Source organism: Tripterygium wilfordii, chromosome 3 (genome assembly GCF_013401445.1).
Source record: "Tripterygium wilfordii isolate XIE 37 chromosome 3, ASM1340144v1, whole genome shotgun sequence".
Classification (NCBI taxonomy): domain Eukaryota; kingdom Viridiplantae; phylum Streptophyta; class Magnoliopsida; order Celastrales; family Celastraceae; genus Tripterygium; species Tripterygium wilfordii.
Window position 1 is genome coordinate 8,744,844 of NC_052234.1, and position 12,092 is coordinate 8,756,935.

The window sequence follows — 12,092 nt, forward strand, 5'->3', positions numbered from 1 at the left end:
CAATAGTCTAATCACTTTGTCTATGGATTAATTTACTTGACAAGTGTTAGGTACGAAAAGAGAAGGGATTTTAATTGATTGCCAGTGACGGCAAATCCAAATGTACAATAATGTTAAATAGTTCTTATATGAATGTTTCTTAGGGTTGATTTTGCAGTGATGGCATGGTAGCTTAAACTTAATAGTAGAGTAACCGAATATTTTTTGATGGGGGGACAGAAGTTTTCAAATATATCTAAGTACTCTTATAACTCCATTATGACTCTTTTTTATTATAAGAGATTTTTTTTTTTAATTTTCAGTTGTTCAATCGAATATTTGGATCATCTCAATCTCTCTAAGGCTTTGTTTGAATTGAAAAATGAAGAATAGTTAAGTATAATTATGGGAAGGAGCCTATCATTACTAATTCTTACTTGAATAGAATGTAGAGTTAGTGAGAGTTTAAGAGTTGTAAGTTATAAAAATACTCTTATCAAAGTTGAAATGAGTGAAAACTTCGATGGATGATTTAGGAAATATGAACCAAACTTTTTTCTCACCTCACAGACCTTTCAAATTAAGGGCTCAACATTTTGTAACCCCTCAAATCGAGGGGTTTGAAAGGTTACAAAATGTTGAGTTGGACAGGGAACTTCTCCCCTCCTTCACTCATTTTAAGTCTCTCTTATCCAATTCAAGCAAGGGGAAATTACCCTTCCCTCCCCCACTTAACTCTCTAAAACATCAATCTAACCAGACCATAAATATCTTGACAAAGTGTAGGGTGTTAATGTGAAGAGTTTAATTTAAATACTCTAAAGGTAAAAAAAAATAAAAATGATCCCAACTCATATTATGATTTAAACCACGTGGAAGTGGAAGTGTGAGTGTCAATTGTCACATTATAAATTATGTTTCCAACACCTTTATGATAATCAATTGGTTCCAAAAATAACTTCTAGGCATCACCGAAAGTCAATCATAGTAAATTGACTTTAGCTATGAATATATGATTGATTCCCTCAACTAATTTATTATTAGACAATACTTACCTTTACTAGTTTACATGTATGACAGCACTCACTCAATTTAATTAGTTAACATAAAGAAAATAAAAGCACCCTATTTGATTCTTTTTAATTGGCCATCTATCTATCCAATAACCCTCTCACACAAAAAATTTGTTTTTTTTTTACCTAAATACCACATAGATGTTCAGGAGAACAAATTAGTTCGTATTCTGACCAAAAACAGACAATATTTGTTAATGTGTTTGGGTTTGGATTTCTAACATGATATCTGAGCAAAAAGTCGATCCATTTGGACATATGACCTACTCGTGTTCATTTATTGGGTTGCAAATAACCGAGCACACAAGTGTAAATGAGAGTATCAATACTTGTAATCTCATATCGGATTTGCATAACCCAACTCAATGGCATATCAGATAAGTCCAATCGCCTCTCACACAACATACGAGTTTTCTAGACCAAAGTACTACAGAGACAAGCCATATGAACAAATATGTTCGGGTCCATGATCCAAAACGGACAATATTATTTGTTGATGCGTTTGAATTTGTAGTTTTAACACTTGCCGGATTTAAGTGATTTTGAGCATTGGAGAGCTTGAAAATTAAAGTCATGGATCCGCATGTGCAGGTTGTATAATCCTTGGTGAACTGACCTATACATGAAAGATGGGAATTAAACGGTAGCTAGGTACACGAGGTCCGGGTTCAATATGTTTTAAGAAAGAAGCTATACAAGAAATATATTCTTTTTGTATTTTGGGACATGAGGTGGGCTTGTAAGGGACGGTTTAAGGACTCAGAGCTGGAAATGGGCCTAAAACGGGTATTTTAGGAACTCTAAGGGTAATTCTTTATTTTTTTTCTTTTTTTTTAAAATGTTCTTCTAAATTTTCCAGAATTTTAACCTGTTTTACAAAACTATATGCTTGAAAATAAATTCTACCAAACGTCCGACATAAGCGAGTTTATAGTAAGCTCTAAAAAAATAAGTTTCAAATTGAAGCTTATTTTAGAGTTTATGTTTTTTTATTAAGATAATATTATATATAACATTATAAACTTTTTTATTTTTTAAATTAAATTTAAATAGACTTATTTTAGAGCTTATAAGTCTATTATCAATTGAATAGCTTGGCTAATGAAAGGGATCAAAACATGTGATGGGGTAACATAACATAGGGACAGTCATGGCTCCAGTGAATCCAGCCCCAACCCTAATATCAACTCTCTCCCCATCCTTGACTTGCCAATCAAAGCATTGAACCAAGGCTCCAATCGTTGCATTCATCACAAGATAAGAAAGCTTGGTACCAACACAACCTCTTCTTCCACCACCAAATGGTAGGTAACGAAAATCCTGGCCGTTGGATTCCATAAACCTCTCGGGCATGAACTTACCAGGATCGTTCCATGAGTCTGGGTCCCGCATGATACCATAGACGTTGATCATAATTCTAGATCCGGCATTCACATCATAACCATTGATCTTGCAATCCTTGGTGCATTCTCGACGTAAGAAGGTTGATGGAGGATGTAGCCTTAGTGATTCCTTTATGACTGATTGCAAGTAAGGGAGATCTGGGACGTCTGATTCTTTGACTAGCCTATTGGACCCCACTACTGAGTTGATCTCTTCTCTTAGCTTCTTGAATATACTAGGACTGTTGATCAGCTCTGCCATTGCCCATTGAATTGCTGCCGAAGTTGTGTCAATACTTGCAAACAGTAGCTCCTGGCAAACACACAAACAATTTTATCAAGAATCCGCTCATTATGGCCAGTTCTTTTATTGTTTTTCTTGCCGAAAATGATAAAACTCTCAGCTGTTCATATCCCAATTATCTTAACTGTTAAGTTGGACCATATGATCCAAATAAATTCGCGGGCTTCACATGTCCCACGTGATGCACATACAACTCAGCAGTTGGGATAATTGGGGTACCAGTTGTTGGATCCCTATCATAACAGTTTCCTTCTTTTATTAATGGATATATATATATATATGTATGTATGTAAAGTATTTTTAAAGGGTTTGCTCACCATAATGAAAAACTTGATCTGATTTCTTGTTATCTTGACTTCAGCATTAGGGTCTCTATATGTTTCCAACAAAATATCCATCACATCTTTCTCTTCATTTCTTGATCCATCCTGATGAACCAGAATATTTTCTTCGTACTCCTTCATGATCTCCTCTAACAACTCATCATACTGCAACATCACTGCCTTTAACATCTTCCCAGTACCCAAAATGTCAAATTTCTTCAAGAAACCAAACACTTGATTGACACCAAACCTGGCTGAAACATCCATAACCTCGGCCACCAACTTCTTGAGCTGCTTAGCCCCAATAGCATTATTTGAGAATCTCTTGCTCATTACCATCCGACATATTATGTTATTCATTAAGCTCTCGAGCTCCAAATTCAAATCGCATGTCGCTCCTCGCCTCGAGCAATCCATCAGGAACTTCAAGAGTGTCTCGATCTCCTGTTCGCGAATATGATTGAACCGATTGAGCTGTGGTCCATTGAAAAGCTTGGTCATGCTAAGCTTTCTCATGAACCGCCAATATGCACCAAATGGACTTGCAATGAACCCTGACCCTCGATAGATATTGTAGTCGGTTGGACAAGTCTCAAACCTAGTACCAAAATAAATGTCCTGTGTTTTAAGGATTTCTTCGGCAATGTTGGGATTGGAGACAACAAGAAATGTGGATGTATATATACGTATTTGCATTAGGGGTCCGTATTTGCGAGCTAGGGTTTGGAATGATTTGGGCAAACTAGAGCTTAATAGATGGATATGACCAAAGAGAGGTAGTGCTTGTGGGCTTGGTGGGTGCCGGACCTTTCCCCGTTTGTTTATGAATATTTGGATGAGGAATTGTATTGTGAGAAGGAAAAGTATTGACATGAGAAACAAGAAAGAGTATTGCATAAGATCAATAATAGTTGCCATGGTGAATATGGAAGATAACAAGTTAGGAAGAAGAGTTATTACATATATATATATAAAGCGTGGGACAGCTATGAGAGACCTAATTAAGTTTTGACTAAATAGAACTCCCTACCATTAGTCTTGTGCTGGGGGAGGGTACTAGGATAGGCCAATCCAATGGAGAATCAATAGTAGGTATCAAATATTTTATGTATGATTATGATAATCCTTAGGTTACTAGATTTGACTTGGACGGATCTGGGAGTTCCGCAATTCGTTTAAATGGTTTTTTCATTTTTTAAATTTGTCTACTTTTTTTTTTCTCTATTTTAGATGTGAATTGTGGACTTTAGAGTAATGTGGAGCCCCTCAAATCCGGCTTAAATTGGGAAAGCCAACAACATCTTACAGCGATAATATTCAAGTTTGGACTAGTGAGTCCATCAATGTTTTTTAACGAGTACTAGGGTAGATCAATCAAGTGGAGAATCAAAAGTACATAATTATTAAATATTTTATGTACACCCTATCTTTTATGATTCCTAGATTATGTTGTGCCCCTGTTCATCGAAAACCGAACCCTATTCATCAACTTCCACCTCCTTTTTTAGCAAGTAGAGAACCAAAAACAAGAATAAGAGCAATTGGAGAACAAGGCCAAAATACTCATAAGGAGAACAGTTAACGAGCAATTGGAGACCAATGAGAGGTGATTCGATTGATAATCGGTTGAGTTAAACAATATGTGCTCAATATTCAATTTCAATGAAAAACATATTTCTAAACGGTATTTAATAAAAAAGAAAGAGGAATGTCCTTATTGGTTGACGTGGATCTAAAGATGTTGACTTTTTAGAACTCCCATAAGCACCGCCAAAGCCTCTCCCAAGTCCCATGTTAGTGTGCTAGCTGGCTACTTGGCTTTCTCACCTAATTGAATGATTTTTGTGTTTTTTGGATGCTATATGTTTATTCAACCAATCATCGAGGATGACTTGTTCCCTAAACCCAAAAGCAAAAACCTTAAAAATTGCGCCAATTTTTTAAGGGAGTCCTGCAAGTGTTTGTGTCGATATATGTTCCTAGTTCCTACCTAGACAGACTCAAAACTATATATATATTAATCATGTATATGTGTATCTTCCTACACTTTATGACTGAAACTTAAAAAACATTTTTAACTTTTGAATTTGGAGTGTTTAGGACTTTAGGGTTATTAATTAGAGCATTTGCATCAAATGTCCTTAAAATATAGACAAAATGTCGTTATTCTCTATTTTAATCCCTCCAACCTCGGCTTTTTGTCTCCCGTACTTGGTTTTGAAAACAGTAAATAATTGAGTAGACTATGAAACAAATTTTCACCTAGTCGGTCGTTTGAATTAATGTTGTAAGGATGATACATTTAATAATAAGCAGTGAAGCTTATCAGTAAGTGTGTGATCACATATAGTAAGTGACCAAATATCACCCAATTCACAGCATTAACAACTTCTTCCAAATAAAATTTTTTTTGCAATCTTCCCCTAACCATGTTCTCAGAACAAACAACTCACGCCCTTCTGATGAAACTAAGCAGTGAAGAGTATAAATTAAACAGTAAACGTTTGAAGCAGGTCAATAAATGATAATATCGTTGATATATTTATATTGGATTCTTAAAACTTAAAAAGCGATGTAGTATTTGGAGAACTATGGTGATTTTAGCTTAATGAATATATTTAGAAAGTAAAGTTGCCAAAAATAGAAAAAGAAGAAGAAGAAGGTGATGATGGAGGAAAGCAAAACATTAGATTCAATACAGTGTTGGGTTTGAAATGTATCAAACGGTTATACACGTGTCACGTGTGATGTGCCAAAAATAATAAAATAAATACTACTCCATATATAATGAGAATTTGAGATGTTAATAGTTAAAGAATGATGGGCCTTTAACTCGGATAGATGCAGATCAAGCCCAAAGGTTTATAACAGGCCCAAGCCCAACTCTTCAAGGAAAAGAAATCTCGATTCTCGAGCTAGGGTACAGCCAAACAGAAAGCCTGAATCCCAAAGGTGAGCGACGGCGAGAACTCTCACGGACAGCATCGACGACGACGAATTTCTGTCTAACAAACTAGTGACTAAAAGGAATTGCCAAAAACTCAAATATATAAATTATGAAAACAAATTGTTGTAAATCCATACCCCCATATAAACCAACAATATTGTTCGATTTGGGTTGTCCGATTCTCATTGATACATCGGATATTCACGGCTTTGTTTCTCATTAGACCCAAACAAATAGGATTTGTATTCTCTTTTGTTTTTGGCATTTCTTTCTCTATGTTAATTGTACTTACAATTTTTTAAAATACTGTACATGAATATGTTTATGATTGAAATCAAATTTTTCACACACATAAATCCAATTTAATCGATTGTCAATCGAACCACCTTTTATTCTCCTTATTAGTATATGTGCCTGTTTGGGGGACCTTTTTACAAAACAATTTATAGTTATTGAGCCATATATTGTGAAGAGCAACCAAACGATCATTTCGTGACACATAAATCGAGACCATTTCGTGATAATATATTTGTCCATTTTGAGATTGTCCGAATTTCAACAATTTAGAGACCATTCTGGCAGCATATTACAAAACTACCCTCAAATTTCAATGTTTGGACGCTTATGCCACTCGTGTGAACCACACATATCGAACAACTTTCTCAGGTACCTGCGCACGGGATCTCTCGTCGCTGCTAGCACAGACGCTTTCTCTTCTCCAGCAATCGCACGGAAACGCCAGTACAACGACAACAGCTCCTCCTAAAACAGCGGTAGTGCTAATAGTGTGCCTTCGCCTTTGACTGTGATTGTGAATCTTGAAAGGACGACTAGGATAGGGTCCCCGAATCTGTGGAGGATGGGGTTTTGGTTATGGAGTTTGGATACTGTCGCTATGGGTATAACTGTCAAGTAATGAGATAATCTGACTTTGTGGCACTCATACATTTGTTTTCTGAATGCAATTTTTTGCTCATAATGAGATAATATGACTTTGTGGTAGATATGCCTGCATAATTATGTATTTAATATTCATTTTATCATTTATTTTAATATGTTACAACTTAAATACATATAATACCTCTAAACATAATTTACACAATAATTATAACACCATATATATTATGAGTAAAACTTGCACCAAACAACTATCAGTATTTCAAGAATCGCTAATATTACTATTTATTATCTATAATATCTGTTATTGTTAAAATTATGAACCAAACGGATCCTATATTTGTTTGTATTATCCCATGTTTATTAAATGCATGTCAATAACTTAAAAAAAAAAACTTGGACGGAATCCCAAGTCAAGCTGGTCAAGTTTGACCAGGTTGCGGTGCTTTTTATAGACGAAGAAATCGAAATGGCAGAACTACCCTTCTCAATTTCTAGAAGTGACTGAGATTGGAGTTTCGAGACGAATGACGCCGTTTACATTTTACACGTCTCCTTTGTTTTTTTGACGGAAACGCCCCTGGCCCCCCTAAACAATCCAAATACGAAGGCAATTACATATATGTTCCTTTTTTTTTTTACAATTTAAAGAACCTGTTCAAATTCTTACATATCATATTACATTATATTATAAAGTTTATTACATATAATATTGCTTATTTAATATATCAAAATGTTGAACATATTTGAAATAAAAGAGAAATAAATTCTTATATATTTATATTACAGCATATTATATTATATATTTAAAATAAAATATAAATAAATTTTTCCATATTATATTACATATTTAAATAAAAGGAAAATAAATTAATAAAAGAGAAACCATTATTTTAGGGATATTTTGGATAATTTAACGAAAATGGTAGGATATTTTGGTAAAAATATATATATTTTTGGCAAGTGAGTAATGCACTAATAAAAATATATGTACAAAAAAATATTTAAATGATAGTGAGATGGTTCTCAAAAATAGCATTTGAGATTGTTAATTAAAATGCTCTTACATTGTCCTTAAAATGTCAATTTGGAATTTGTGTTTGTTAGCTGTTATTGAGCATATATGCTACTTCAAATTGTGCACCAAAACGCACACATAAGAATTAAGGTAAACTACATGTACGATTCTTAAGTTTTATTGCTCTTGCCAATTGACTTTTCGGTTTCTAAATTTGAAAGACAAACACCCAAACAAGTGAAAACTTCTCTTGAGTTTCATTTGTTAGTTGACTAAAGGATTAAATATGTGGAGAAATACATTTTCATATTTATTAAACTAGATAAATTAAAAGGGTATGTTAGTAATGTCAATAACTGGATTACGAGCATCTCAAATACGGGTGTAAACGAGTCAAGCTTTTAACGAACTGTTCGGGCTCGAGCTCGATTAGGCTCGGCTCGAGTTCGTTTAAGTTCGAGCTCAAACAAAGGTAAAGGCTCGTTTAATTTTCGAGCTCGAACTCAAGTTTTCAAGTGTTCGGCTCGAAAGCTCGATAAGAAGCTTGGTAATAATTAATTAAAAATTTTAAAATATATGTACATTAAATATCAATTAATTATATATCAAAAATATTAATAAAATATTTTTTTGATGATTATCTCCCCCAGGCCCCAAGTCCCCAACCATAGCCGCAACCCTTTCACCCTTGCGTTGTTTTTACAATTTTCTTTCACGGAAGGACTACGAAGCTCCCGCCTCTCCATCTTCATTCTCTGTTTGTCGAATGTTGATCCCCAATCTATAAGTCCCCTTCGAATCTAATCTCATACTCTCTTCCCTCTGAGCTCCGATTAAGTTGTGGATGTTCTATTTTCTTTTGTGACAGGCGATTCTGGAGATTTGTTTGGATTGATTCTCTCCCATGAAGATACTAAACCAAATCGATTGTCTAAGCACGATTTGATCTAGCAATAGGTATGTCTGTACATACAGTACTCTAAGTTGGGTTTTTGCCTTTTGGATGGTCCCATGTTCTTTGCCTTGAAAGTGTGCTCAACTTGTCTAGTAATTTGTATACTAGCATATTCTTCCTTGTATTTATAGTTTTAGGTTTTATTTTTTTTGTTGGACTTCAATGTACATGGCTAGGTATATAGTCTGCAAGCCAAAGGTTGCCCTTTCTCCCAACTATTACCATAGATCACCTCTTTTTAATTCCAGCTTTCCTTGTTCTTTTATGGTTGTTTTGTGGTACTATTATACCTTTTTTTTTTAGCAATTCATGAAAGAAAAATTGCTCGTTAATTTGATGGCATTAACAGCTTTCGTTTGCATATTTAGAATCATATATACTTTGGTTTTTGATTTTACATTTTAGCAATGGCTTGTTGCTGGCTTATTACTGATGTTCTGAGTTCTGTTCTAGAATTTTTTTTGGAGATCATTTCAATTTCGTTATGTACTTATGTCTATCATATAAATTGTCAAGAAATTGAAGCTAAGGTTCAATCTCAACTGCATCCGCCCGTAATAAATGCTTCGACATGCCCTACAGTTGTTGATTCTAACTCTCCAGCCATAACCTCTAACCCTGTTGTAAACAACACGGAGCCTGTTGAAAATGAAAGGGATGAAGAACCATTTAAGAAAAAGAAAAGGCAGAAGACGTCTCCTGCGTGGAAAGAATTTGAAACAGTCATGATGTCTGATAAAACCAAGAAGGCAGAATGTGTACATTGTAAAGCTAAATTGTCCATTCTTCAGTCTGGAGTCACAAGCCACTTGACTCGCCATTTAAATAGTTGTCTTAGTAGGAAATTTGCTTAACGTGAAGTAAGGTTTTTCAATTGTCCAACTCCAGATGATTGGATAAAAGTTGAGAAAGTTCTCAAAATATTGGAAGTATTTTACGAGGCCACACATATTATGTCAGGAAGTGAATATCCCACTTCTAATAAATTCCTTGCTGTGATTTGGAGGGTAAAAGAAGTATTGAATGAGGGCGCAATTGCTAATGATGATTTTATTCAGGAAATGGTTACACCAATGAAAGAAAAGTTTAACAAATATTGGGGAGAATGTAATTTATTGATAATGATTGTAGCTGTTTTGGATCTGAGGTTCAAAATGAAGCTAATTGAATTTTCTTTTCCATTGATATATGAAAGAGAAGTCGTCGAGGCTAATCTATCTTGACAAAGTGAGGAAGAAATTGAATGAGCTTTATTGTAAATACAAAGCAATGGTGCAATCTAATCAGACTTCTCACTCTATGACTAATCAACATCCTGGTGCTTCTGATTCTAGTGGCTCTTTAGGTGGATCAAGTTCAAATGTAAGCGTACGACTTTTAGGTTTGTCAAGATTTAACCAATTTATTAAATCAGCCGAGACAATTTAGCCAATTAAATCAGAATTGGATGTTTAATTGGAGGATGGAGTCTATATAATTGATGAAAATGCAACTGCTCATTATGATGCCTTAGGTTGGTGGAAGGCTAATGAGTTGAAGTATCGAGTGTTATCAAAAATGGCAATTGATGTATTGGCCATCCCTATGAGTACAGTGGCATCTGAATCAACATTTAGTACTAGTGGAAGAGTTCTTGATCCTTATCGTTCCAAATTATTTGTTGAGACAATGCAAGTTTTGATTTGTGGTGGAGATTGGGTGCGACAGCTTCACGACCTTAAAAGAAGTCTAAAATGGTATAATTAATACCTTATAATGAACTTTCTATTTGATCATTCATGATTATTGCAACGTTCTTTCATTTTTCAAAAAATAAATTTAAAATACTTACTTCTATCTTTGTTAGGATGAAAGCGAAATTGTAGAGGTTGTACTACCCACTACTAGCTGACAGGTATGACCTTCATGATGTGTTTTATTGACTATTGTGTGCACCTGGTTTGATGTTCAGCTTGTCTTTATTGCTTATCATCAGATTGCTTTTGTCTCATCTTCAAGTGTTATTTAACAAAATGATTATCGTAATGTGATGATATTTTACAAATGGAAGAAGGGTTTGGTCTACTAAGGAGCACCTTCATAAAGGCAAATACTAGAGATGAACGATTGACATGTATCCTCAACAGGAAGTTTTGGTTTAATGTGTCCCTTGTTGATTCAGTTTTGTGATGTTTGGTGTACTACTGCACGTCTGCACTGGAGTACTTGACTATGAGATTTGCTTTTTTTTACTGAGGAAACTATGGGATCTGATTATGTTGTGTTGCTGGCAGCAACTTGCTGTTAGTTATGAGATTATTTTTGCTTGTTGATTCTCAGAAGTCAGCATTCTAATGTAATTTTTGTGAGATTATGTTTGATTAGGGTTTATGGGATGGTTAAATGCTTGACATAACATCATTCTTGTTCGAGCTTGAATTCGAGCTCGTGAGTTCGTTCAAATTTTCGAGCTGAACGAGCCGAGCTCGAACACAATTTTGAGCTCGTCTCGAACTCGAGCTTGTACCAATACATGTTGAGTCGAGCCTGAGCATGTTGATGTTCGGCTCTGCTCGTTTACACCCCTACTCTCAAATGTCTATTTTTTAAGTCAATCGACAAAAGGGACTTAAGAGAAATTTTAATTTTGTTCAAGGGATTTCAACGTCAAATTTGAAAATTATGGGGATCAGATGGTAATGTCGATGAAACTTAGGAGGTTTTTTTTTTTTTTTTTTCATCCCCACTCTACCTAATTTACTATGTAAATTACACAATAAATTATTGTGTAATCAATTTTAAAAAAATTCATAAGCCAAGTTGAAGTTGTCTATTGATCACAAGTGTTCTACAATGGGAAAATAATTTATCTGGAATATATATAGAGAGAGAGGAATTCTCACATATGGGTCTAATGTATGGGTGTAAAATTAGGGTCTATGTTTAATGGTGTGGACGAGTGAACATAAACCATTATTTTACACTCTTATGTGTGAATTCTTCTATATATATATATATATATATATATATATGACTCTGACTCCCTCTCCTCTCCTCATTGAATATATTCTAAAATATATAAATTTTCTTGCACAATGATGGATGAGTAATTTTAGTTCACGAAGTTGACTTCAAATATATATGAAGAATAATGCTTGAGACCTTAAAAAAATGATCTCAAAAGACCTCCATTTAATGTGAAGTGTTGGATGTGAAGTGGACCCTATATATGTGT

General features: G+C 34.5%; 1 protein-coding gene across 1 annotated transcript; it reads right to left on the bottom strand.

The window, feature by feature from the left end:
• Positions 1-2,150: 2,150 nt before the first annotated feature.
• LOC119995608 (cytochrome P450 705A12-like) lies at positions 2,151-3,979 on the bottom strand. Its single transcript, XM_038842119.1, has 2 exons — positions 3,056-3,979; positions 2,151-2,747 (listed from the first exon to the last, which is right to left on the bottom strand). The coding sequence occupies exons 1-2, from the start codon at positions 3,977-3,979 to the stop codon at positions 2,151-2,153; spliced, it is 1,521 nt and encodes a 506-aa protein (XP_038698047.1).
• Positions 3,980-12,092: the final 8,113 nt, after the last annotated feature.

Excerpts from the sequence above, each read along its gene's own strand:
- LOC119995608 (XM_038842119.1), bottom strand. The coding sequence starts at position 3,979 with ATGGCAACTATTATTGATCTTATGCAATACTCTTTCTTGTTTCTCATG. Across the intron at positions 2,748-3,055 it reads AGATCAAGTTTTTCATTATG|GAGCTACTGTTTGCAAGTAT; the intron begins GTGAGCAAACCC and ends TGTGTTTGCCAG.